At 38.8% G+C, this 27,711-nt stretch overlaps 4 protein-coding genes across 5 annotated transcripts; 1 reads left to right on the forward strand and 3 right to left on the reverse strand.

The window, feature by feature from the left end:
• Positions 1 to 624: 624 nt before the first annotated feature.
• LOC117296374 (ubiquinone biosynthesis O-methyltransferase, mitochondrial-like) lies at positions 625 to 11,668 on the reverse strand. Of its 2 annotated transcripts, none has more exons than XM_033779252.1 (5): positions 11,441 to 11,668; positions 4,289 to 4,568; positions 3,607 to 3,849; positions 3,149 to 3,308; positions 625 to 2,145 (listed from the first exon to the last, which is right to left on the reverse strand). In XM_033779252.1, exons 1-5 carry the CDS (start codon positions 11,563 to 11,565, stop codon positions 1,988 to 1,990), a joined length of 966 nt encoding a protein of 321 aa, XP_033635143.1. In that variant the 5' UTR covers positions 11,566 to 11,668; the 3' UTR covers positions 625 to 1,987. The 2 variants fall into 2 exon arrangements, with proteins under 2 accessions (XP_033635143.1, XP_033635144.1); XM_033779253.1 differs by lacking the exon at positions 11,441 to 11,668 and adding an exon at positions 4,934 to 5,413.
• LOC117296375 (putative uncharacterized membrane protein YMR173W-A) lies at positions 6,333 to 10,660 on the forward strand. Its single transcript, XM_033779254.1, has 3 exons — positions 6,333 to 7,969; positions 8,855 to 8,944; positions 9,402 to 10,660. The coding sequence occupies exon 1, from the start codon at positions 6,627 to 6,629 to the stop codon at positions 7,494 to 7,496; it is 870 nt and encodes a 289-aa protein (XP_033635145.1). The 5' UTR covers positions 6,333 to 6,626; the 3' UTR covers positions 7,497 to 7,969; positions 8,855 to 8,944; positions 9,402 to 10,660.
• Positions 11,669 to 13,843: 2,175 nt separating the features above from the next.
• On the reverse strand, positions 13,844 to 18,339 carry LOC117296747 (interferon alpha-inducible protein 27-like protein 2B). The gene is made up of 5 exons (XM_033779791.1): positions 18,278 to 18,339; positions 15,879 to 15,903; positions 15,434 to 15,503; positions 14,344 to 14,655; positions 13,844 to 13,971 (listed from the first exon to the last, which is right to left on the reverse strand). Exons 1-5 carry the CDS (start codon positions 18,337 to 18,339, stop codon positions 13,844 to 13,846), a joined length of 597 nt encoding a protein of 198 aa, XP_033635682.1.
• Positions 18,340 to 24,854: 6,515 nt separating this feature from the next.
• Positions 24,855 to 26,571, reverse strand: LOC117296749 (interferon alpha-inducible protein 27-like protein 2). The gene is made up of 3 exons (XM_033779792.1): positions 26,551 to 26,571; positions 25,717 to 26,053; positions 24,855 to 25,018 (listed from the first exon to the last, which is right to left on the reverse strand). Exons 1-3 carry the CDS (start codon positions 26,569 to 26,571, stop codon positions 24,855 to 24,857), a joined length of 522 nt encoding a protein of 173 aa, XP_033635683.1.
• Positions 26,572 to 27,711: the final 1,140 nt, after the last annotated feature.

Consider the following 27,711-nt stretch of genomic DNA (forward strand, 5'->3'; position numbering starts at 1 on the left):
AAGTCGGTTACACTCAAGAAACTGGAGGGGGCTCTTTACAAATGCAAGGACAATGATTTCCAGTGAGGGACGACACATTATGAGACTAATTTATAAAATCAACAACATTTATAAAGTCTATCTTGGAAAATAATTTTTAACATAAACATTTGTAAATAATATGATTTGAGAGAAAAAGTACAAACAAATGATTTATTTGAGATGTTTGAGCCCGTTTTTAAAGTGATGGACGGACGTGAGGGACGAACTTGTGCTTGGAACTGCATGTTGTCATAAGACATGGTATGAAAATAATTGGAATCAATTGGGATAATCTTTGACCTCACAGTAACATGATAATTGCAAAATAAATTTTTAACTTGGTATAAAAGACCTGGTTATATCAGTTTTGGGGTAATGTCCCTCCCTCTGTGGCTTTCCAAGTCGGAGTCTTTGTCCCACATCAAAAACTCATTTTTTCATCATTCCCTATTCATCCTGTTATAAGCCTAGTGCCTATTGTGAACACAAAAGGCATTCTATCACTTGATTTATGTGCAAGGTACAGTTTTGCTATTATTATTATTGCAAAAATCAAATAACTATAATGGGCAAGAAATAAACATGTCTCAAATTTACCTTGGGAAACATTCTATATATGCTATTTTATTGTTTCTCAATACAGTTACAGAAACAATAGACAATATCAAATAACTCCTTTGTTGCTATGAAAGTGGCCATATGTTAGGGCAGACTGTATGGGTGTGTCTAAATGCATATATCAATGAAGCATGCAGCGTACCGCCCACACGCACACCCCGCGCCATGTTGTGGGACAGGCTATTTGAATGATATAGTCGCATTCAATACGGTCTACATATTTTACATTTTATTTCATCCCAAAACTCACATTAAATTTATTACACTCTTTTTGTCTGATATAAAATTTGTTTTGATTGTTATTTTTCAATGGTAAAACACCAGTTGGGCTGATGTACAATTTCTTTTATTATGCCTTAGCCTTGGACTTTAAACCCATTCACTGGTAAGCAAATTTGGTTGCTAATTAAAGTAGGAAAATGTACTTGTTTATATTGTCTGCACTAAAAACTCTGCTGGAAGTTTGTGTGCCTACTGTAGTAGTTATGAAGAATGAAACTGTTTTTGTTTAGCTTATTGTACAGCGCCATGACCAATGACTGTTGGATTAGCGCCTTATTAATTTAACAATTGATTGATTGGTTAGGCAGACAGCTGCTAACAGTCAGTTGTTATCATCAGCCTTGTGGTTTTAGGACTGTCTGTGGTAGATAGCACTACCCAATTAAATACTGCCCTCTGTTGGCAGGTTGGATGGTGATCGATAGTTCTTGACTGGTAGTTAATAGAGTCGCTTCTCCTGAAGACTGTTCTGTTCGAAACGAGTGTACTGTTCGAAACGTCGAGACCAAACCAGCTCTTTTCAGAGCCACCACTCCTTCAAAAGAGATCTTACTCATGGTTGTACCCACAAGTTTACTATTCATATTTATTTGTATTTATAGTTTTTCTTAGAGTCCCTTAAACTGCTCAAGAGATGAAGCCTTCCAGATGGACATAAAGAATTCCATGGTTTGAGCAAAAGCAAGGTCCCGGTACTCCTCCTGGTAGTGCAAGGGAAGCAAGGTCCCGGTACTCCTCCTGGTAGTGCAAGGGAAGCAAGGTCCCGGTACTCCTCCTGGTAGTGCAAGGGAAGCAAAGTCCCGGTACTCCTCCTGGTAGTGCAAGGGAAGACCAAATTGGACTTCCAGAAGAGACCCTGTTGCAAGGGTTGGCCGAGGTCGAGAACATCAGAAGATGGAAACTTATTATTCATGGTTTTCTGCATGTTGTATACTGTCTTCAAGATGATCCTCGGGTTGATTGGAGCTAGTGAAGTACAGCAAGTTAAGGTTTGGTGTGGAATACTGCCCTCTGTTGGCGCATTGGAGGATTCTTAAATCATCTCAGGAGAGTCTGACCCATGGAGTCAACTTTGTGTTTCCTCAATTTCATCAAAGTCCGTTTGTGATCTATCATTCTTGATAGCATGGATGGCATAGTTACATGCCTTGGGAGACCCCCATGACCAGCGCATTGTGATTGGATTCAAAATCATCCCATGCACTAATCTCATGTTACAGTCATCTGTTGATAAAAACAAACATTCAAAATAAAGTGCCATAGGAATGTCAAGAAATCTCTGACAAAACAAGAAACTGGTTTTCATTGTTTGCACCTAACATAACCATATAATGTGGAGGAATCATCAAAATGTGGCGTGTTAACTGAAACTAGAGGATGTGTAAGAATTTTCTCTTCTAAATATCAGTGTTTTAGTTTTCAACTAACCCTTCTATACACAGGTACCACAGCATACCACAAAATACCACACCATCCAGGCTAGCATTGGGTGCATGGGTTTCTTCTGTGTACGAGTACAACAGACAGTGACTGGCACAAAGTACCATACCATCCAGGCTAGCATTGGGTGCATGGGTTTCTTCTGTGTACGAGTACAACAGACAGTGATTGGCACAAAATACCATACCATCCAGACTAGCACTAGGTACAAGGGTTTGTTTTGTGTCTGAGTACAACAGACAGTGACTGGCACAAAGTACCATACCATCCAGACTAGCACTAGGTACAAGGGTTTGTTTTGTGTCTGAGTACAACAGACAGTGACTGGCATAAAGTACCATACCATCCAGACTAGCACTAGGTACAAGGGTTTGTTTTGTGTCTGAGTACAACAGACAGTGACTGGCACAAAGTACCATACCATCCAGACTAGCACTAGGTACAAGGGTTTGTTTTGTGTACAGACAGACTGGCACAAAATACACTTGGTGCCAGACGGAGACCACAGAGGTCATGGCCTCTGTACGTTGCCCCTGGTGTAGGCTGTAGTGTCCCATCAAAAGTTTCCCATACACTTTTAAGATATTTCAATGCCATGGCCTTGCCCACTTAAAGATGAAATTCCAGGCCTGGGGATGCATAGGTTTCTCCTATTTGTACAGCTGATATTATGGGATACCCTGTGGCTTGGTGTACTGTGGACTAGTTAGTCTCCACAGTCTCCTGTGGTATTTTGTGGCAAGGAGAGTTTAGGGATAGTAAAAGGGTATAAGAAGAATATACTCACTTGCTTCAAGAAACCTCTGCAAATCATCTGGAGGGATAAACTTAGTCCAGTCATGAGTGCCATGTGGTACAACCCTCGCTATGTCCTCAGCCCCAATTACTGCTAAAGCATAGGACAGCCACGTCTTGTTAATAGTGGTGAAGAATATCGAACCTCCAGGCTGTTAAATAAGCAATGCATTGAGTTAAACTACAATGGTTGTGATACAATAGCAAAATGCAAAACCCTTATGGTCTTAATGCAGTTGCCAACCCTCCCACACTTGTTCCAATCTTCTACCCTCACACCCAGTGACCAGTCCTCGAAATAACCCACAGCACTCACAGCAAATGCCATACTTTTGATGTGGTGTCATTTGCAAAGTTCCATACAAATTTAAATCTTCCTTATAGAAGTACCTTTAACCAGAAAAAATTGCTGTGCCTTGAGTGACTGTGTAATTTTAAAATTGAACAAACCTTAGTCAACTGTGAACACGTCGCTACCAGCCCCTCTACATCACTAACATGTTCCAGCACCTCAGACGCAACAACTGCATCAAACACACCTCTCTCTGTCTCTAATAGTTCCTCTGCTGTTATACACATATACCTCAGTCCTCTGTGTAACAAAGGATCATGAGAAGCATGTTGTTGAGCCACTTCAATGTTCTCCAATGCAGCATCAATACCAGTCACTCTTGCTCCTAGCCTGGCCAATGGCTGCAAATATTAGTCAATAGAGTTTTGAATAGTTACATCTTGATAATGGGAAACTTTTAAGGATGCTAGATGACAGGTAAATTGTCCTCGGAGCAAAGCCTGTCATTGAGGATTAAGTGTCAAGCATAGTCTAGTCTGGGCCAGTCACAGAGGCTTTCACAATGATTGATTGACTATGCCAGCCTGCAATATGCAATCATGTGGTGAATGCATCTCCACATTACGGTCACCCCTCCTACTGTATGACTATTTAATATCATCCGATATGGTTTGGAATGATAGGTGCACTATGCCAGCCTGCAATATGCAATCATGTGGTTAATGCATTTGCACCACCATATAAACAACCCTTGCAATTGAATACATTATCAACTCAATGGCAAATATAGCCGAGTGTGAGAGGGTATGGGGGTGCCAAATATTACTCGACAAAACTCACCTCTGAAAGAATTCCTCCTCCACATCCAACATCCAAGATGACAGAGTCAGTGAGTGGTTGTGGCCTGGCTAAAGTTTGACCTGACCCTTGACCTTTTCTGACCAGACCATCTCTAATGAGTGGTATGCGTAGATCGTTGAGGCTGTGTAATGCCTGGAATGCACCATTCTCATCCCACCAAGATTCAGACAGTCTACGGAACTTCAATATCTCCTCCTCAACCACTGTTGTGTGCAGGGACCGATGCATCCCAAGGGTTGAATAAGATGCTTGTTCCAATCTTTTGTTTAAAGTCAAATCAAATGACATCAATAAATACAGGAGAAAATCAAGTGCAACTGTAAATTACGTTGTCAATTAAGGGCACTTCAAATAATAGATTCAGTTGAGAATCGTTTGACTAAAGGGAGAATATAGTTGAGAAACAATAATTACATTTTACTCTTACAAATATTATAGGTATGTGGACCAAATTCAGACTGAACCCAAATGCCACACAGGAGTTTTATCTACCCCAACCACTTTCTCAAACCTATTTTAGAAATGTTGTCTTTCATCAGACTCACATAGACGACAGTCGAGGAGGTAAACATTTCAATGAGTACAAATATTTCAATAAATCAAAGCAATTTGTTTTACAATTACCTTGTTCAGCCTTGCGATACGTAACAACCCTCCTCCCTCAGGCTGTCAAGAGATGAGGGTTGCAATTCACAAGTAGTTCAGGTCAGCCGAACCCGTTCAGCCAGAGTCCCTGACCATTATAGGTTTAATAATAAAGGGAATCTGTTTAATGTGCTCTTCTGTGAAACTGAAATAAAAGCTTCACTCTACTCTACTTTTCTTCTTACCATCTCTATTCTTTAATTATAATACCACTGAATTGAGATGTCTTTTTCTGAATCTTTTGTCATGTGTTTGTTGGGCTGGTTTAGTTGCGATAACATAACCCTCCTCCGCCGTCGGGAGGAGGGTTTTACGTTATCGCAACTGTCGATTGTAGGGCTGGTTCAGGTAAGGCTCTCTATAGTTTTAAATGATGTTTTTGTTTGACTATCTTTAAAAGACCGACGTTAACATGGTAAAACGAACACAGCTCACCAACAACAAGAGCTGTGTCTTCCCTTGTGTGTTCTCCTAGAAATGAGGTTCGTTCCGCTGTTCGGTCGTGGGAGACGATAGCGGAACCATGGAGCTATAAAAACAAACACTATTCTTTTCTTAATAATAATGTTCCGCCCCAACTTGATAATTGTCCCAACTATAGTTGGGACTGGTCCCAACTTGAGTGTTAAAGTTGGGGCATCCCAACTATAGTTGGGACAATAATTCAGGGTACCAGTGCGTTGCAGTGGTACCAGGGTTGTTTTTTGCTGCTGTGTGCTTAGTCTGGTTCCCAGACCCAAAAATCTACGACTAGGCTCTGTCGAGTTTAGGGTCCGGTATCACCCAAAATTACGACCAAAAAGGAGGAATTCCTCCTCTTTCGAAGTTATCCGAAATGTTCCGAACGTGTTGTCGTTAACATTCGGACAGTATCGTTGATGTTCGGTACGGACTCGTAATGTCAGTCCTGTCGGCCATAGATCCAGGAGTTTTTATGCCAGTTATTGCCAATGCAGGCGTTGTGCCTAAATAAAGCGTTTGCAAAGCGATGCGACAAGTTCAAAATATATAAACCTGGGAAATCGCTCCGGGATCTGGTAAGTTTTTGTAAAAAATATGTTTTCAAAGGTGTTTTGACTTGTGAGTGTTCATTAGAGTTAGACATTGATTGAGGATTAAGTTTCATGATTTTTAAAAGTGGTAAAAATGGGGCAAAATCTGGTGACTAGCTGTCGAAATTATACGTGTTGAACCAGATTGTAATTAATTGACGATCAAAATAATCTCGTAACCCTCCGGCCTGGCGGCCGTTGGGAGGAGGGTTACGTTATCGCAACTAGTAGTACGTGCAGACATGGTTTCCCTGGAGATGACCCCCGACCCTGACAAGTTGCGTCATGCTCTATTTTTAACCGTGGATGATACCTGACCTAAGAGTTCTAACAAGGGACGTCAAGGAATCTTTGGTCAGGGAACCAGACTACTGTGTGCTAGTTGTGTGAGCACAGATTAAACAGTGCCTCATGGTGTAAGCTAGTCTGCAGTGTAGTTTAAGGGACGGTATTTTTGTGGCTAGAGCGTGGTGGTGCGTAGCTAAGGGTTTGAGTGGGTAAATTAATTATTCTCAAGAAATTCTAAATTTGATATAGTTTTATGTTGAAAATTACAGTGGTATGCGTTTGAGCCTACTTGTACAAATAGAGATGAACTTGTGGGCATCAAACAAAAAAACATGCCTAGCCTACCCCTAGGGGCCAAGACAATGAATGAACAAGCGAAGTCAAGTTATTTCTACAGTTGGGACTGGGGGGTCCCAACATGCCCAACTAGAGTAATGACTGTCCTAACTGTCCCAACATGCCCAACTAGAGTAATGACTGTCCTAACTGTCCCAACATGCCCAACTAGAGTAATGACTGTCCTAACTGTCCCAACATGCCCAACTAGAGTAATGACTGTCCTAACTGTCCCAACCTGCCCAACTAGAGTAATGACTGTCCTAACTGTCCCAACATGCCCAACTAGAGTAATGACTGTCCTAACTGTCCCAACATGCCCAACTAGAGTAATGACTGTCCTAACTGTACCAACATGCCCAACTAGAGTAATGACTGTCCTAAGTGTCCCAACATGCCCAACTAGAGTAATGACTGTCCTAACTGTCCCAACATGCCCAACTAGAGTAATGACTGTCCTAACTGTCCCAACATGCCCAACTAGAGTAATGACTGTCCTAACTGTCCAAACATTCCCAACTAGAGTAATGACTGTCCTAACTGTCCCAACATGCCCAACTAGAGTAATGACTGTCCTAACTGTCCCAACATGCCCAACTAGAGTAATGACTGTCCTAACTGTCCCAACATGCCCAACTAGAGTAATGACTGTCCTAACTGTCCCAACATGCCCAACTAGAGTAATGACTGTCCTAACTGTACCAACATGCCCAACTAGAGTAATGACTGTCCTAAGTGTCCCAACATGCCCAACTAGAGTAATGACTGTCCTAACTGTCCCAACATGCCCAACTAGAGTAATGACTGTCCTAACTGTCCCAACATGCCCAACTAGAGTAATGACTGTCCTAACTGTCCCAACATAACCAACTAGAGTAATGACTGTCCTAACTGTACCAATGACTGTCCCACCATCCCTACACTGTTAAAAGAGCTGGGCAAAATATCGCTGGGTAAACGCCATTTGTGATTTGTTGGTAAATTTTTGTTCAACTATTGAGTAAACTTAAGGGTTGGTTAAGATAAAAAAGTTACCAACGTTGAGTATAGTTTAAACAACAATTGTTGGATAAACATTGTCCAATTAATTGGTATTGTTTATTAGATTTATCCAACCACGAATTGCTGGGTAGAAATTGGAGAAACACTCCCGGCAGATGGGCATTGTGGCGTGAAAGGGTGTGACGTTAACCATTTTGTTGTGAACCTTGTTATCGTGCGCACACGCGCTCATTACCAAGTCATGAAAGTTATAATGCGACGTCGATGATGGCTGACCACCAAGTGTTGAGATTACTGGAGGAGTGTGGCGTTAGCTCCCTAACGGACGTTTTCTGAGGTGAGAGTTGATAAATGTATCTCTAAAGTTTATAAGTACATGTTCTTATTATGATTTAGATCAAGAACGTGTGGGCCTGTCTGAAAACTCGGCTTGAGCTATGAATGCATGGCCTACCGCACGTTATTGCAGTTTCAGGGACATCGTCGACACACAACACACACACGACGCCACACGCACAGCCATGCCTAGCCCTTGTGTAGTAGTAGTAGTAGCCTATATAACGTCCAAATAGTATCCTTAGTTAACCCCCTTATCATTAACTTTGATTGATAATATCCCTTGATATAAAACATGTAGATGAACTTGGGTGAACATGTAATGTATAGCAATTAAAACAGCATGGGTTTGGTAGGCCTCTTCTTCCCAAGGAATGGGAAAACTGTTTTAATTATCTCCAAAGACTTGGTATTTTCTCCTTAGAAAATGGGTAATCGGTTCTGTTCTTCCAAAACGTTGAGTACATGCTATTATCTTGCCCAACTGTTTGCTTACTGATCTAAAAAAGTTGGGTTACATGTTCCTGATCTCCCCAAGGGTTGGGTACATGTGCACCGCCAACTATATTCTCCCTAAATAGTGGGCGCATGTGCTCCTATACCAAGCAGTGGGGGTACGTGACACTGTTTGACCTGGGACCGGGGTATGTCCCTATTTTTCCCTGATGCTGACAATTTGGAAACAAAATGACCACTTCTTGATAAAAAGGGAACACAAAAATCGAAGCAAAAAAAAAAGGACCCTTAAATTTACCATAATGACACTAGTTTTAAGAGTATTGGAAGCAGTGCATAGTTACACACAGCTACTTTTAAGATAGGATAGCTATGCCCATGCGTAACAGCTTTGCAATTAAATTTATTTTTGTTTACAACTCATATACAGATAATGAGATCGACATGCAGGCAATGAAGGTGCTGACCGAGGCAGATAATTTGCAACTTATTCCCAAAATCATCCATCGACACTCAACGGGTAAGTGATGAATTTCTCTGAAAACAAGCAGCCTTGCTTTGGTCTTCTATGTAACTGTTATCTGAATTTGTTTTATTTAAATGACTCCAGTATGTTTTGAAAACCCAATTTCATGAATCATTTGTTTTCAGAAATAATTACAATTCTTACAAACCCAACACAAAATAATAGTAACACACATGCCTACTAGTAAATTACTGTTACTCTTCTCAGTATACGGATCTGTCCTTATGTTCGTGCGTGGTTGTCTTCAGATTGTGCCGTCACCTTGTAAACCCTAACAAGGCGCTTTAAACAGCTCTCATAACTCAAAAAAATAACTCTGTATATCCTCTTGTTAAATAAAATACTAATGATCACTTTACTTGACATTTGAATGTTATATTAGGCGCTATATCTTAAGAACTGAGTATTAGGATATTAACAAGTTTTATTTATTATTCTTGTTATGCCACAGGATATAATCAAGCCACAATAACTGAAGGATAGACACAAAGCTTCATCCCCAGCCCTTTGTGCTATCATTAGGCAGCGCTGATCTGGAGTCAAGAAATGCTTTTCCACAACCATCAGTCATGAAAGCAGTAGATGTGTACTACAAGGCACACTATGTGCTGGACTGCAAATACCAAGTTCAGTGCCAGGGGTATGGACTTTTTTTGAAACGTGTGTGTTCACCCAGCAAGGTGTGCAATCGAGAGAAACCACCACACTGAGAGGTGTAATGGCTTATCTTGCACATTAAAACGTGCTGTAAGTCACTGCAGTAATGCTGCACCCATCTAAAAGTATAAAAGGCTACCTAACAAGTTATAATTATTGTAGTCGGTGTGTGAGAGAATCACATTATAAAACTTTGTTTTAAAAAAATATGTTGTTGTTGATCCTTAGGCAGTCTTATTATAGTTGGTGTGTAATAGTAGCAGATTCTTAACTTTGGTATGAAACAATATTATGAGTAAATATATTACATTTTGAAAGTGTACATCCCAGTAACGTCCGACCTGTCTGACTTGTCATGCAAGTGTCATCAAATTGAAGTACTTTGCTTTACACAATAACTCTCATTGTTTTAAAAGTCACTGCAGCAATGTCTGCTGAACCCATTTACAAGTATATAAGGCTACCTAACAAGTTGATCATTACGCAGTCATATTGTAGTCGGAGAGTAAAAGTAGCAGATTCAAAAAAATTGTTTTAGTTTGAAACAAACAGGCTTTTTCCGTTGATTTTTTTTCTGGGGGATGGGGCGTTTAAGTCAGCAGCTTTAACGGTTTTATGAGTAAAATAGCCTATGTTTGTATTTATTTGTGCAAAAACGTTGTTTCATTGCTTGTTTGATGTTCACAAATAAAAAAGGAAAAGCAAAGAAGTACTTTCTGAAGTCTTTCATTAATGTTTGTGCTAATTACTCAACTGTTGGATGAATAACTTGGTTCAATCTAGTCTCAACAACTGAGCTTTAGTAATGGATTTGTGCCCAACAATTTACAAAAACCAACGGAAATTTACCAACAAGTGGTCATTATCTGGATACACGGTTGCCCATCTATTGCATAGTCATATTCCAACTACTAAGCAGTTATTCTAAAAGGTTGACCAATATATGAGCAAACATGGTTATACAACGTTTGTGTAACTGTTACTACCCAAGTATTGGGAGACTTATTATTACCAACCCTTGGACATATAAAACAAACCAAAGGTTGGGCAGAAGTAAATTCCCAACTTATGTGTAGGTCGTTTGCTCAATCATTAAGCAATGACATTGACCAACGACCGTTGGGCTATAATTGCCCAATAGATGTTGAAGCTGACTATTGTACCAACGTTGGGCAATAAGTTGGGCAATTTTTTGCCCAAATTTCTAACAGTGTACCAAATATTGGGTGCGTTCGTTTAGTTTCCCTTGGTCGACCCCGGTGTGTGGCTTTTTTCGCAGGACGAGTGTGCGCAGATAGTTACCCACGTTCGTCTGGAGAAAAAAAAACGCCACACACCAGGGTCGACCCAGGGAAGGTAAATGAACGCACCCGAAATATTGGAAAAGTTTCCGTATGGCGCCACCACTTTTTCATTCGATATGAAATAATAAAGTATCTTATTTGCCTCAATCAATGAGATATCCCGTTTTGTAAAAAATTGTAAAAAAGCGGTGGCGCCATACGGAAAGCTATCCAAAATATTATAAAATAAATTTGGTCTATCCCCACTACAGTTGGGACAATTTACAATCATTACTCTAGTAGTTGGGACTGGGGGTCCCAACCAGAGTAATGACTGTCCCAACTCCGAACTGTACCAATGACCATGATGACTGTCCCAACTACAGTTGAGACCATCCCTACCACTACCAGATGAAAATGTTAAGACGACCCAATTATTGTCCCAACTATAGTTGGGATGCCCCAACTTTAACACTCAAGTTGGGACCAGTCCCAACTATAGTTGGGGACGATTATCAAGTTGGGACGGAACAACACTCACTAGTCTTACCTTCTTGAAATCATCTTAAGGTTAGTTGAATGATGCATTCTTGTTGGTCCCCTACCCACGATAAAACACCATTTCTGATGTTTATGAGCAACAGAGATACCGTGTTTGCAAACTCGTTTTAGCATCTTGAATAAGACCAAAGAATTAAGTCATTTTTCATCAAATTGTAACCCCCAAATCGCGGCACTTGACATAGGCATGGTTCATTGTTACGTGTGTACAATCGGTAGTAGTTACAAGACGGTCTCCACTGTCTCAACCACGCAACTGCTTTTAGTCTGGTGCGGATTGTACGTGTACAGAGCCCTCTAGAGGGCAAGAATAGTTATTAACGTTGAAATTAATGTCGTCTGCTAGCATTCAGTAGCACACTAAGTGTCAAGGGAACTATTAGTCTTGGTTCAGGACTCTCCTGGATTTGTAACAAGAAAGCGCGCTATCACCCCCAACGCGCTATCAACCACGAACCGCTATCACAGGAGAGTCTTGGAACATTCGTTAAATCTCCCCCCAAAATCGGGGGGAAACATAATGCGCGTGCGTAGGTTTCCCGCAGAGCCCGCCCCTTTTTTTGGGGGGAGATTTAACGAATGTGCCAAGACTCTCCTGTAATAGCGGTTCTTGGGTGATAGCGGTTCGTGGTTGATAGCGCGTTGGGGGTGATAGCGCGCCCAGTTGTGACAAATCCAGGAGAGTCTTGAACCAAGACTAGGGAACTATCAGAAAACTTGTTAATAAGTGTTTGTAATTTTTCTTTCAGATGTCGGAATCTTTCCGAAAGATTAACACTTCATGCCATACTAGTACAGAGAGGTGACTAAAGGTAAGGAGACATGATTATTATAACAACTCGACTTCAAATAACCTTTTTTGTTTCTTTTATTTTTCTCAACAAAAATTATAACAAAAGTCCAAAACAGAATGTGTACGTATTTCATTGTTTTCATTGACAGCAAACAACAAAACAATAAGACTCAGGGTAAAAACACCCATATGTTTGCTGACTGCAGATATTATATAATGATAATTTGTAGATGATTTTTCATCACAGTGTGGACCTTGTCAAAATACAAATTATGATAGTGTACAATAAGCAGTACTCAATTGGAACTCTGTCATATAATATCATTAAATGAAACACATACCGTTTAATTAAAGTCACTTCTCGTGTAGGACCTCGCATTTGCAAAACTTAAACAAAGAAACCAAATACTGTTCATAAAGTCGGTGGTTTTGAAATAGGCCTAATTGCTATTGATTTGAAGATCTTTATTTTAGCCTTGTTGTCCACTCATCTTATATACCACCCTCTATTGACAAGTTACAGTGTATAATATAACTCATGTACTGAAGCATTACTTGGACTGAACATGACCCAAAGAGTTCTTAGGCAAGTCAGGCTGTCATTGCCTCTTTCCTTTGAGTCTCAATCTAATGAACCCATAACAAGCCTCATTGTACTGTGGCTATATTGACATGCAGGGCAGGAAGGAAGACCAGTCAACCAAAAGGCAACTGTTTTGGCTGTTTTTATACCCCCCCAACTCAATCTGGTTTAGCTCACATTTCAATGTTTTGATATGAGACCTTATTGTAAATAAACCTCTGAAAGAAGAAATATATGTGTCAGAGTAGACATTTTTATAGTACTCGTTGAATCCTTTAAAGGCAGTGGACACTATTGGTAATTACTCAAAATAATTATCATCATAAAACCTTTCTTGATTACGAGTAATGGGGACGAGTAATGGGGAGAGGTTGATAGTATAAAACATTGTGAGAAACACGTCCCTCTGAAGTGACGTAGTTTTCGAGAAAGAAGTCATTTTCCACGAATTTGATTTCGAGACCTCAAGTTTAGAACTTGAGGTCTCGAAATCAACCATCTAAAACGCACACAACTTCGTGTGACAAGGGTGTTTTTTCTTTCATTATTATCTCGCAACTTCTACGACCGATTGAGCTCAAATTTTCACATGTTTGTTTTTTCATGCATATGTTGAGATACACCAAGTGAGAAGACTGGTGTATGACAATTACCAATAGTGTCCACTGTCTTTAACTGGACAAAGTTTATTGGCAACAATTATGTAGTCTTCAATGCAATTGGAGGATACTCGTTTAATGCCCTTAATTTGGTTGTATTGTACATAAATAACAACTGATCGATGTACTTCTAGATACAGTCTGCGTATAAGGGTTAGGGTAATTTTATAACTATAAGATAAACCATCTATGTACAGGTGCCAATTATCATCTCAATCAGCCCCCTCCTTCATTTAATCTTCTCTTATCATAATCATTGCCCCAATCCAATCATAACCCCATCCATCCTCCTTCATCCAATCTTATCTAATCTAATCATTATCATCATCCCAATCCCAATCATAACCCCCCCCATACCTACCCTCTCCCCCCTCCCCCATCCTTCCCACCTTCCCCATCATCATCATCATCCTCATCATCATCATTATTATTTTCATCCTGTGTTGTATTGGATGTCTTTTTCTTGATTGTAGAGTCCCCATGTCCTAGGAGAAAAGAATAAGAAATGAATCTGTGACAGAAATGATGGATAAGTATTAAAAACTCACTGTTTAAATGAAACGAATGAAGTTAAGTTTGTTTGTGTTTTTTGTTTTCATTTTTCTACTGAGGTAAGGTAGGCTACAATAGCCATGACTTAATGTTTTTTAAATAATTTTGTTTTCATGAGAATATGAATACAGTTGGTTTGTCACATGGCTGTTTTTCGCAGTGAATGTTTTGCATAGTTCAAATGTTGGAAATTATTTGTTGCGGATTTGGGACATCATAATTCGTATCATGCTCATTCACATGAAGTATGAACCAGGCTTTAATGTGGATGGATTCGACAGACAATAACCAATCTATGACCCTACCTCTAAAGTAATTCTGAAAGAAACCTGCTACACCAGAAACAGCAGCCCCAGCTGCTGCACCAGCACCACCAACTGCAGCAGTACCTGCAGCTCCTAACCCTGCAGCTCCAACTGACTGCAGAACAGCCACTGTACTTCCTGCTGCAATAGTGCCACCATTTGCAATTGCTGCAGAAGACATCATGCATGCTGCAATGGATCCTGCTGCTATTCCACCTGATGTAAATCCTACAGCAGTGAGTACAAATGGAGTTGCAGCAGCAGCAGTTACTCCGACAACACACCCTGCTACAACATGTCGCACATAGTAGCCTAAAGTATAAAAATAATACAACCATGACAACCATGTAGAATTATAGGCATCACATGTTAAACCAGCCACAGAGCCTGGACTTACCGTACAGTGCAGGCACAAGTTGTACACAACTCAGGGAGTGGGAGTGGCAGCAGAGCAGACCTACCAGGTAAATTTTCATTGTTTACGCATAGATTTAGTCTGCTGCCACCTCGCGTACCAAAAGCCCAGCAGCCCGTCAATATAGCTGGGCTGCCGGGCTTTTGGGACGCTAGGTGGCAGCAGACTTACCAGGTAAATCTATGCGTAAACGATAAAAATTTACCTGGTAGAGCTGCTCTGCTGCCACTCCCTGAGTTGGGTACAAATTGAAAAAAACAATAAAAAAATCTTATGTTCAATCATGGAAAGTGCGCAGTTTGATTTTTAGCAAATTTAATATGAAGAAAGGGGCATTACATTACTAATCGCTTTTGAATTGAAGATGAAATTTAAAAGAATTCATATAATAATAATGATCAGTGTACAGGGTGTAGTACTAGTACTACTACTCTATGAGTTTCGTTCTGCTTTCAAAGCCGTCGGGGGAGGGTTATGTTATCGCAACTATCACAGTTCACGTCTTAACTTCAGTTCGGACAAAAACATTCCAGGGATATACCGTACTTGAAACAGTTTGATCCTCAGTACATTAGAGAAAAAACAGGTTTCATGCAGATTCTGGCATAACAATAACATTCATTGGTTATGACAATGAAATTTGTCCAATGATATATTAACAGGATAAAAGCTTACCTCTTTTACGTTCTTCCGGTAACTGAGCCCCAGGTTCTTCCGGTAACTGACCCGAAAACTCCTTAGCAAACTGCTTGGCAAGGTTTATCGACTTTAAACTGGTGTCTCTTTGACCCATGATAAAACACCATTTCTGATGTTTATGAGCCACAGAGATACCGTGTTTGCATACTCGTTTTAGCATCTTGAATAACGACAAAATAAACTAGACATAGTGTTTTTTGTTAATTACAAAAACACGGTGTTCGGTTGGACTTTACGTGATGACGTAGTTCAAAAACATTGAACCATAAAGATGTTTTTTATACAATGTGTCGTTATTTTATAGTTAAACTTGTATCACACTTTTGAACGCCTTGTTTCTTCAAAAATGCAATATATTTGTGTGAGATTGGCATCAGTTTTTTGTCTGAACTTATGAAAGCCCTTTAAAAATCTAGCTCACCCCTGCACTTGATGCTGTACACAGATTTGATAATCAACAGCGCCCTCTTTGGTGGGCAAAAAGAGAGCGCTGTTGGGAATTCACCAAAAAACTTTCGCGCCATATGATTTTTACACATTTTATTGTTATTCAATACCTGATGACGTCATTATGACGTAATTAGGCCTGTGTTGTCTTAAAAATACTAAGGTTCAACTATCTATTGAGTTTCAAGGTTCAAATCGATCTCAATCTTGAGTTATGCCGTAGATAAGCTCAAAAGTTGTTTTTTTATGAAAAAAACACGAAGGCCAACTTTGACCCAGGGTAACGACCCGGAAGTTAAGGTGGTACGATTTTAGCGTTAACTTTTCAAATGTTGTCCAAGTCTTTATCTATCCGATGCCCAAATATGAACATCATAGCTTTTATATTCGTTGAGATACAGCAATAAGCAAATGGTCATTTTTTAACATTAAAAACCCTGTCATGACGTCATCAATGACGTCATCATTCTAAAAAAGTGGCGGTTTCATCAACTCACTGGTGCCTATGTACATAGTAAGTTTTAAGTTTATACAAGCTTAACTTTTGTTTAAAAGCTCAAAAGTAGTTTTTTTATGAAAAAACACGAGTCGAAAAACACAAAGGCGAACTTTGACCCAGAGTAACGACCCGGAAGTTAAGGTCGTACGATTTTGGCGTTAACTTTTTAAATGTTGTCCAAGTCTTTATCTATCCGATGCTAAAATATGAACATCATAGCTTTAATATTCGTTGAGATACAGCAACAAGCAAATTGTAATTTTTCAACATTAAAAACCTTGCCATGACGTCATCAATGACGTCATCAATCCAAAAAAGTGGCAGTTTCATCTACGCACTAGTGCCTATTTACAAAGTAAGTTTTAAGTTTGTACATGCTTTACTTTTGCTTTAAAGCTCAAAAGTTGTTTTTTGATGAAAAAATGCGAAGGTGAACTTTGACCCAGGGTAACGACCGGAAGTTAAGGTCATACGATTTTGGCGTTAACTTTTCAAATGTTGTCCAAGTCTTTATCTATCTGATGCCCAAGTATGAACATCATAGCATTCTTATTCGTTGAGATACAGCGAAAAGCAAATGTCGTTTTTGAACTTTAAAAACCTTGCCATGACGTCATCAATGACGTCATCATTCCCAAAAAGTGGCGGTTTCGTCTACTCACTATTGCCTATGTACATAGTAAGTTTTAAGTTTGTACAAGCTTTACTTTTGTTTAAAATTGCTGGAGAAGGTTCGCAGGGAAAGAAGAACGCGAGGAAAACTAGACATAAGAATTTGTTTGATAACAAATTCGAGGTGTTCGGATTTCTGGCCTGAATTAACGAGCCATCACTTTTTAAGTTTAGTTGACTGGGGAGATAGTGAGCTATGCTGTGTGTTAAATACCCAACTTGAGTTCAGTTTAGGTAAACATTTTGGAATTTTTACTCAAGTTCTACTGTCTGAATGATCCAAATGGTGATTAAAATCACACACATTGGTTGTTGTGCTCTTGGACGTAAAACTGAATAGATGGGAACGATTAACACATCTGACTCAAATTCTAGTCCCTGACTCACAATGTTAGTTCAAATGTTACTACTCATGGCTTTCCTGGCAGATCTGCTCATGAGCAAATCAACCCGATTGGTGAATACATGTACAGTCAGCACATCTTTAACCAATTTATTTTTACCCGAGTCAGAGTGTGTGTTTGACAATTATTAAAATGTGCAACTATGACACATGTACTTCACTGAATGATTAAAATTACAATGCTAGGATGTACTCTTTGAAAGGTTCAGTACACGTAAACTGGCCATCTATGATTACAGTCTTTACAACATTTTATAAATGATTACTGTTTCCATTAATCAGAAATAGTGACAATACTATAACTTTTTTATTACAATGGCATCTGGATTGGTCCACTTGATGATGATGGTGATGTTTATAAATTGTGATGAACTTAGATTCCTGCACTCGTGGCAAGACAGGGCCAACTGGTTTATCACATCGAACTCAAGTTCTGATGTCTAGTCATTGGGGTGTAGATTCGATTCTTGGTCATGACACTTGGTGTCCTTGAGCAAAGGTACTTAACCATATTGCTTCGTAAAAGTCAGGGAGATAGTGCTATAGAAAATAGTGATAAAAGAACCCAAACCTACATCCTTATGGACTGTAAAAGGGTAACCCTGTTTCAACCCCAGGAATAAGTGGCAACGGCCCCTGGAAAACAGTTGATTTGTAGCTCACATATTAAAGCGGCTTTCAGGCTTTGTGTCTCTGGCAACTTCAAAAAAAAAAATCATCAGCATCACTGTCCATACTATCAGCACTTTAGACTCAAGTTCTGGTAGGGGAATCATCAGAATGTGGATTACAATTTTACTATTCAGGAGAGATGGTACACGTGTACACAAAGTAGTTTTCTTGATTGTCACCTTGCAACATCTCTCCTTAAAATGTAGATGATTTCATACATGACAAAAATAAATGTACTTAGTACATTATCCCTTTCTGTCAGCAATAGTATTGCTGAAAGAAAAGGATAATAAAAATATGAGATCTCGGAACCTCTTATGTTATACAATGAATTAGCTTTGTTTAATCAAAGATTCTTCAGATAAATACACTTATTTTATGATAAAGTGTTCTGTTTATAATGCCTCTGCACCAAGACAATTCTTTTAATACAAAACAAAATCAAACTTCTATGTTTGTAATACATGTTGTCTATTGTACTGTAGTATCGACCTATTTTGGTTTTCGTTATAAGTTTGCTTAGTTTAAGAATGTCACTAATAAAAGACAGAATAATTTAGGAATTGCAGTATGGTGATGATGTATAATTAATTTTGGTGAAGGCCTACATGGTTATTCTAAGAATGTCAATAAAGACAGAATAATTTAGAAAATGCAACATTCATTATTAAAGTGCAGACCTCGCTACACTACACTTACACGCGTCGGCGGTAAATCGCTAAACATTTCACTGGAACTCCCGGTTTGGACACAAAGAAGGGTTAATAAACGAGGTCACAATAAATCACTTTTAGAGCAATTTGAAAAGCTCAGTTGAGGGGAGGTCATTACTGTGTGCAGGTTTTTTGTCTTTTTGTGCTATGCTGACGGGCGAAATATTTATTTGTACTTTTTTATCTTTATGCATGAGGGTTTGTCATATTAAACTTCAACTTCCAGTTTGACAGGATGTAAAGGTCAAATGGGGTCACACTTTGTGCATAACATCTAGAATTGCCAGAGAGCTCAAAATTGATGTAATAATTATTAACGTACCACGTTTCATTAATAAAATACACAATTTTGAATGGACATTTTTTCATATTTTCATTCACTTAGGCTCTAGAGCCCAAAATAACATGAGTTGTTACTTTAACTTCCGATTTCGACCGGAAGTAAAGGTCAAATGGGGTCACGTTGTGCACCGCATTTGTAGATCTTTATAAGAGGTTTCATGTACAAAAAGAATCTTGAACGTAGCTCTTTTGGTTTTGAAGATATGATTTTTCAAATTATTTAAGGTTTATTTAACGTTTATTTAACGTAATGACGTCACCATTCCAAAAAAGTTGCGGTGCCGTCTACTCACCGAGGTTGATGTTCATGAGAAGTTTCAAGTTCATACAAGTTTCAGTTTTTCTCAAAATTGGCGGAGAACGTTCAGGCAGAAGAAGACGGACAAATGAAGGTTTGTCATATTAAACTTCAGCTTCCGGTTTGACAGGATTTAAAGGTCAAATGGGGTCACACTTTGTGCAAAACATATAGAATTGCCAGAGAGCTCAAAATTGATGTAATGATTATTAATGTACCACGTTTCATTAATAAGATACACAATTTTGTATGTACAAACTTATACTTCCGGGTTCGACCGGAAATGAAGGTCAAATGAGGTCACACATTGTAAACATTTGTAGAATCGTCGAAGGGCCTTAAAATTAAGTTATTATATTAATACACAAAATAATATTATTCAGATACGATTTTTTATAAAACAAACTACTACTTCCGGTTTCGACCGGAAGTAAAGGTCAAATGGGGTCACACCCTGTGTAAGATTTGTTAAATACTTCATGACCTTTCATATGGTGTAAAGATCACGTATGTACATATCTGATTCCGGAGATATGAGTATTTTAATAAAAAACTTCAATTTAATATAATGACGTCATCGATGACGTCATCATTCCAAATTTTGTTCTTTGTCATATACACGCTTTGGTCTAAGTACGTGGTAAGTTTCAAGTCCGTACATGCTGTATTTTTTGAGATAGCAAAATAATTTTTTTTTCGACCTCGTGTACCATTTTCGTTGTGACGTAGCTATGACGTCACACATTATATTTTTAGAATGCTCTTGAGTTTAAAAAAATTTTATGCATTGGACATTTTTTCATATTTTTATTCACTTAGGCTCTAGAGCCCAAAATAACATGATTTGTTACTTTAACTTCCGGTTTCGACCGGAAGTAAAGGTCAAATGGGGTCACGTTGTGCACCGCATTTGTAGATCTTTATAAGAGGTTTTATGTAAAAAAAGAATCTTGAACGTAGCTCTTTTGGTTTTGAAGATATGATTTTTCTAATTATTTAAGGTTTATTTCACGTTTATTTAACGTAATGACGTCATCAATGACGTCACCATTCCAAAAAAGTTGCGGTGCCGTCTACTCACCGAGGTTGATGTTCATGAGAAGTTTCAAGTTCATACAAGTTTCAGTTTTTCTCAAAATTGGCGGAGAACGTTCAGGCAGAAGAAGAAGACGGAGAAAACTAGACATAGTGTTTTTTGTTAATTACAAAAACACGGTGTTCGGTTGGACGTTACGTGATGACGTAGTTCAAAAACATTGAACAATAAAGATGTTTTTTATACAATGCGTCGTTATTTTATAATTAAACTTGTATCACACTTTTGAACGCCTTGTTTCTTCACAAATGCAATATGTTTGTGTGAGATTGGCATCAGTTTTTTTGTTTGCAACTTATGAAAGCCCTTTAAAAATCTAGCTCACCCCTGCACTGGATGCTGTACACAGATTTGATAATCAACAGCGCCCTCTTTGGTGGGCAAAAAGAGAGCGCTGTTGGGAATTCCCCCACAAACTTTCGCGCCATATGATTTTTACACATTTTATTGTTATTCAATACCTGATGACGTCATTATGACGTAATTAGGCCTGTGTTGTCTTAAAAATACTAAGGTTCAACTATCTATTGAGTTTCAAGGTTCAAATCGATCTCAATCTTGAGTTATGCCGTAGATAAGCTCAAAAGTTGTTTTTTTATGAAAAAAACACGAAGGCGAACTTTGACCCAGGGTAAAGACCCGGAAGTTAAGGTGGTACGATTTTAGTGTTAACTTTTCAAATGTTGTCCAAGTCTTTATCTATCCGATGCCCAAGTATGAACATCATAGCTTTTATATTCGTTGAGATACAGCAACAAGCAAATGGTCCTTTTTTAACATTAAAAACCCTGTCATGACGTCATCATTCTAAAAAAGTGGCGGTTTCATCAACTCACTGGTGCCTATGTACATAGTAAGTTTTAAGTTTATACAAGCTTAACTTTTGTTTAAAATTGCTTGGGACGGTTCAGAGGTAAAGAAGAACACGAGGAAAATTAAATCTATGAACAGATTGTTGATAGCTTTTTAATTTTCACAGAAAGTAAAAGTGTAAATCTATTACATTTATACCTTTCTTTGCACAGAAAACAAATGCTAAGTTTAATACTTGTTAAAGCGATGTATTTTATTAGTAAAGAGCTAACTATGTGCAAAGTTTGAAGGTTTTGTGATCCTTGTGATGTTTAACTCAAGAGTAAACTTCTTAAAAGGTTAAATGGATTTGGGGAAACTTTATACGAAATTTAGACTGTTTACTAATTTTAGACTTGTGAAGTAAATAACTGTAAAAGACTTATTTATTAAGTATTACAGAGGTTTCGCAAGTGTACGACACGGGTACAGATACAACTAAGATAACTGGGATGCACGTTAGATTTTGTTAGGCATTAAATAAACACTTATTTTGAAAAGCAATGATTTGTACACAAAGCTTTACCGTGTAGCGCGCTTAACACTGCCGTGAGTGCCGGATAGAAACACCCTTCACGAGTCGATGTCACGAATCCGCTTCCCGGTGTTTGATCAAAACATAACCAATGTTCGTCTTTTTCTGGTTGCATTTTCTCACATAATTAAAAGTCATACGAATCGCTGCAGTAGGTGGCCATCTCAGCGAAGCTTCGTCTTTAATTCCGTTTTGATAATTAAGCCATGAGAAGGGCGAACAGGGGAACAATTTGACGCCGAATATGATATGAGCGGACTTCAATTGTAAAATGTTGGTACACCATTAAACTAGCGCTACGTTGTAAGTACAATGACCTGAGACTTGTCAAAACATGAATCGAAATCACGCGTACAGTCAAACGATGCACTATTCCGAGCAGAACAGACAGGCCTCGTGGACTGAACAAGGTGTGATCAATGGAGCGGAACGGCCAGCCAAAGCGCTTTTGCAGTGTACGCAGTTATCACGCGGGTCAACACATCCGTGGGCTTTATCGTCCGATTTCGACCAGAGTTTCAGGTCAAATTGGTATCATCTCTGTGGGAAAGTTTGAGCAGGATCACTCATCTATAACGGGATGCAAAATTTATGTTGAAATGTTACGTAGTTTTAGAGATCAAAAATTGTAAAATTGTTCAACCTTTGGTTTGAACCGGAAGTCAAGGTCAAATGGGGTCATTTTGTGTGTAGCGTTTTTTGAAGTTTGATCGACCTGTCCGATGATATGTAGATTGTCAAAATCCACCATGTGGTTCAGGAGTTATGATTTCTTTAAAATATTTAACTTTGATTTGTTGTAATTCAAAACCTGATGACGTCATCATGACATCATTAAGTTTGTGTGGTCTTATTATTAAGGTTCAATTGTCTGATGAGTTTCAATGTTAAATTCCATATCAATCTTGAGTTATGACAACAAATTGTCTTTTTTTACAAAAAAACACAAAAAACACAAAGGCAGAGTTTGACCTTCCGGTACGACCGGAAGATGAGGTCATGCGATTTTGGCGTTAACTTTTCAAATGTTTTTCAAGTCTTTATCTATGTGATGCCCAAGTATGAACATCATAGCATTAATATTCGTTGAGATACAGCGAAAAGCAAATGTCGTTTTTCAACTTTAAAAACCTTGCCATGACGTCATCAATGACGTCATCATTCCCAAAAAGTGGCGGTTTCGTCTACTCACTATTGCCGATGTACATAGTAAGTTTTAAGTTTGTACAAGCTTTACTTTTGTTTAAAATTGCTGGAGAAGGTTCGCAGGGAAAGAAGAACGCGAGGAAAAAAAAAAAAAAAAAAAAAAAAACAGAACAATAACAATAGTTGTTCGGCTGTTGGCCGAACACCTAAAAAAAAAAAAAAAAAAAAAAAAACTTAACAATAACAATAGGTTTTCGGCTAAAAGCCGAACACCTAAAAAAAAAAAAAAACAGAACAATAACAATAGTTGTTCGGCTGTTGGCCGAACACCTAATGAGTCACTTTATTACAAAAACGTTCGCTGTATATGTGGAAACCCCCTAAAATCGCAGAAGTTGACGTAACATTATTAGGGTACTGCGTTCGTTTAGCTTCCCTGGGTCAACCCCGGTGTGGCGGGTTTTTTTCCATGACGAACGTGGGTAATTATCTGCACACGTTGGTCCTGGAAATAAACAAGCCACACACCGGGGTGGACCTCGGGGAGCTAAACGACCTATAATGTCTGTAGTAGTACACACCCAGACGGTTTTGTAATTGTGTACAGAGCCCTCTAGAGGGCAAAAATAGTTAATAACGTTGACAATAGTGGCGTCTGCTAGCATTCAGTAGCACATGAAGTATTAGGGTACTACCAGAAAAACTTTTTAAGTGTTTGTAATTTTCTTTCAGGTGTCGGAAAGATTAACACTTCACGCCATACTAAGACACAAAGTGACTAAAGGTAAGGAGACATGTTTATTTATAATAACTTGACTTCAAATAACCTTTTTCATGTTTCTTTTATTTTTCTCAACAAAATTATAACACTATATATGACTCTTAACAGAAAAGTGGCTTATTTTATTATTTTCAATAACAGCAAACAACAAAATAATAAGATTGAGGGTCAAATTATACCTATTACTCAAGCTTGTTTGCTGACTGCAGATATAATGATAATTTTCTCTATTAGTATTACACTTACATTAAATCACAGACAGAAAAATTCTGCTGATTTTTCATCATACAGTGTGGACCTTGTCAAGATACAATCATGATAGTGTACAATAAGCAGTACTCAATTGGAACTCTGTCATCTAATATCATTACATGAAACACATACCGTTTCATTAAAGTCACTTCTCGTGTAGGACCTCGCAATATGCACAACTTAAACAAATAACAAAATAAAAAATACTCTTCATAAAGCCGGTAGGTTTTAAAATAGGCCTAATTGCTATTGAATTAAAGATCTTTATTTAGCCTCCATTGTACTGTGGCTCTATTAACATGCAGGGCAGGAAGGAAGAGCTGCCAACCAAAAGGTGACTGTTTCGGTTGTTATACATCACTACCTCACATTTCAATTGATTTTGATGTGAGACCTTATTGTAAAATAAACCTCTGAAAGATTAAATGTAATACTCGTTGAATCTTTTGACTGGATAGGTTTTTCGTTCAGACAAAGGTTATTGCCAACAATTGTCTTTGAGGGATACTTAGTCTAATGTCCTTAATTTTGTTGTCGTGCACATAAATAACAACTGATCGATGTACTTTTAGTTACAATCTGCGGGTCAGGGTTAGGGTAATTTTATAACTATAAGATCAAGCCATTTACAGGTGCCAATTATTATCATCATTATCATCTCAATCAGCACCCCCTAATCCAATCTTTATCTAATCATTATCATCATCCCAATCATAACCATAACCCCCATACCCACTCCCCCCCTCCCCCAATACCCACCCATCCCCATCTTCCCCATCATCATTATTATCATAATCATCATCCTCCTGTGTTGTATTGGAGGTCTTGTTCTCGGTTTTAGAGTCTCCACGTCCTAGAAGAAAAGAATAAGAAATGGATCTGTGAGAGAAATTATGGAGAAATATTAAAAACTCACTATTTATTAGTTTCAACTGCGGTATACAGGTTAGTAATTGCCGAAGACCATTCTTCTCACTTGGTGTATTCTCAACTATGCATAAAATAACAAACCTGTGAAATTTTGAGCTCAATTGGTCGTTGATGTTGCGCGATAATAATGAAAGAAAAAACACCCTTGTCACACTAGTTGTGTGCTTCCAGATGCTTGATTCTGAGACTTCAAAACCTAAATCTGAGGTCTTGAAGTCAAATTCCTGGAAAATTACTTCTTTCTCAAAAACTATGATACTTCAGAGGGAGCCGTTTCTCACAATGTTTTATCAACAGCTCTCCATTGCTTGTTACCAAGTATGTTTTATGCTAAAAATTATTTTGAGTAATTACCAACAGTGTCCTCTGTCTTGAATATTTTTAATCATTATGTTTTCATGTGGATGTCTTCCTGCAAATGTGAAAACAATACAAATTTTGACGTCACATGGCTGTTTTCCAGCGAATGTTTTGCAGGAGTTGAACACAGTTCAACTGTTGGGAATTATTCGCTGCGAATTTGTGACGTCAAAATTTGTATTGCGTACTCAATCACATGATGTATGGACTGTGCTTTAATGTGGATGGATTCGACAGACAATAACCAATCTATGACCCTACCTCTGCAGTAATTCTGAGAGAAACCTGCTACACCAGAAACAGCAGCCCCAGCTGCTGCACCAGCACCACCAACTGCAGCAGTACCTGCAGCTCCTAACCCTGCAGCTCCAACTGACTGCAGAACAGCCACTCCACTTCCTGCTGCAACAGCGCCACCATTTGCAATTGCTGCAGAAGACATCATGCCTGATGCAATGGATCCTGCTGCTATTCCACCTGATGTAAATCCTACAGCAGTGAGTACAAATGGAGCTGCAGCAACAGCACATACTCCGACAACACACCCTGCTACAACATGTCGCACACCATAGCCTAAAATATAAAAATAATACCACCACTACAACCATGTATAGGCATCACACAAAACAGCCACAGAGCCTGGACTCTGCGAGTGCAGGTACAATTTGTACACAACTCAGGGATGGGGGATACTCTGGAGCACTAGGTGGCAGCAGAGCAGACCTACCAGGTAAATTTTCATTGTTTACCCATATCCGAGAATGCTCACATTACAGAGAACAATAGATATACCTGGTAAGTCTGCTGCCACCTCGCATCCCAAAAATTCCTGATGAAAACAGCAAATCTTATAAATTATCTTCGTTCATGGAAAGTGTGCTGTTTAATTTTTAGCAAAGTTTGATATGAAGAAAAGGGCACATCTTTAAAACCTATTCAGCCGTTACTTTTATAACTAATTTTTGAATTGAAGATGAAATTAACAAATTTACATAATGATAAGTGTAGTACTATCATGCCTGCCAAAAAGGCCCTGGAATGTACAATGTTTCATCTTGATCACTAAAGGGTTACATTACCTGTTTACCTGTTTACCTGTAGATTCGGGCTCTGCATAATGAAGGCTAAATGAAGCCTTATAAAACGCCCATCCATATTCACACAAAACTTACTGCAAAAGCACTGAATGCAATGGAAGTAGCGAAGTCAAATGTGAGAGCAGAAGAGAATGAACTTAATATTTCCATATATCCTGTGGTGAACATCCTGCAAAACTGTACATGTCAATGTTTTTGGTGAGGTACTCATCAATGCCATTTTTGAAGATGTTAGTTGAATGAGAATGAACAACTGCAGCTGGTAGTTTGTTCCAAACATTACAGACTCTCTGTGTGAAGTTGTTCTGACGAATTCTGGTAGTACTACGTTCCTTGTTTATCTTCAGATCATGGCCCCTTAGACCCTTTACATTTCTTGACATGTCAAATAACTTATCTGGATGGACATCCTGGAACCCATGCATCACTTTGAAAACTTGAATGAGGTCACCCCGCAATCTTCTGTAGGCAAGTGTTGGGAGATCAAGGAGTAGCAGCCTTGTTTCATATGGCAAATCCCTTAAAGATGGAACAATTTTGGTTGCCCTCCGTTGCACCTTTTCTAACTTGTTAATGTCTCTCTTCAAGTAGGGGCACCAAACGCTGTTGGCGTACTCCAGATGTGGGCGAACCATGGTCTTGTACAATGCCTTGAAAGTCTCCTCATCCATGTAGTCAAAGGTCCGTTTTATTACACCTAGAATTCGAGTCGCCTTGTTTGCTATTGCTCCAATGTGCTTACTGAAAGTTAGTGACTTGTCAAACAGGACACCAAGATCCTTTTCGTCGTCCATTTCATTCAAATTTCTGGAGTGGTTTCCTTCTGTCATGGTGTAAGTGACTCTGTCGACCCCTTTCCCGTAGTGCAGTACTCCACACTTAGCAACGTTGAATTTGAGCTGCCATTTTGAGGACCAGTCACCCAACCGGTTGAGGTCTTCCTGTAATTTCTGACAGTCGTCTTCTTCCTTGACTGGAGTGAAGATCTTGGTGTCGTCCGCAAACATCATTACAAGACTGGAAACTACATTTGGTAGGTCATTGATGTATATTATGAAAAGTATTGGCCCAAGAACACTGCCCTGCGGGATGCCACTCCTCACACTGGCCCAGTCTGATTTCTCACCATTTAAAGACACTCGTTGCTTTCTTCCAATCA

The sequence above is a fragment of the Asterias rubens genome, chromosome 11, assembly GCF_902459465.1.
Source record: "Asterias rubens chromosome 11, eAstRub1.3, whole genome shotgun sequence".
Lineage (NCBI taxonomy): Eukaryota > Metazoa > Echinodermata > Asteroidea > Forcipulatida > Asteriidae > Asterias > Asterias rubens.

Excerpts from the sequence above, each read along its gene's own strand:
- LOC117296375 (XM_033779254.1), top strand. The coding sequence starts at position 6,627 with ATGCCTAGCCTACCCCTAGGGGCCAAGACAATGAATGAACAAGCGAAG.
- LOC117296374 (XM_033779252.1), bottom strand. The coding sequence starts at position 11,565 with ATGCTAAAACGAGTTTGCAAACACGGTATCTCTGTTGCTCATAAACAT. Across the intron at positions 4,569-11,440 it reads CTTAAGATGATTTCAAGAAG|ATTGGAACAAGCATCTTATT; the intron begins GTAAGACTAGTG and ends TTTAAACAAAAG. Across the intron at positions 2,146-3,148 it reads GCAGAGGTTTCTTGAAGCAA|ATGACTGTAACATGAGATTA; the intron begins GTGAGTATATTC and ends TTTTATCAACAG.
- LOC117296747 (XM_033779791.1), bottom strand. The coding sequence starts at position 18,339 with ATGTTGCAAGGTGACAATCAAGAAAACTACTTTGTGTACACGTGTACC. Across the intron at positions 14,656-15,433 it reads ACCGGAAGAACGTAAAAGAG|GCTACTATGTGCGACATGTT; the intron begins GTAAGCTTTTAT and ends TTTATACTTTAG. Across the intron at positions 13,972-14,343 it reads CTTTCAGAATTACTTTAGAG|GACATGGGGACTCTACAATC; the intron begins GTAGGGTCATAG and ends CTTTTCTCCTAG.
- LOC117296749 (XM_033779792.1), bottom strand. The coding sequence starts at position 26,571 with ATGCAGAGCCCGAATCTACAG. Across the intron at positions 26,054-26,550 it reads TGCAGAGCCCGAATCTACAG|TGGTGGTATTATTTTTATAT; the intron begins GTAAACAGGTAA and ends ACATGGTTGTAG. Across the intron at positions 25,019-25,716 it reads CTCTCAGAATTACTGCAGAG|GACGTGGAGACTCTAAAACC; the intron begins GTAGGGTCATAG and ends CTTTTCTTCTAG.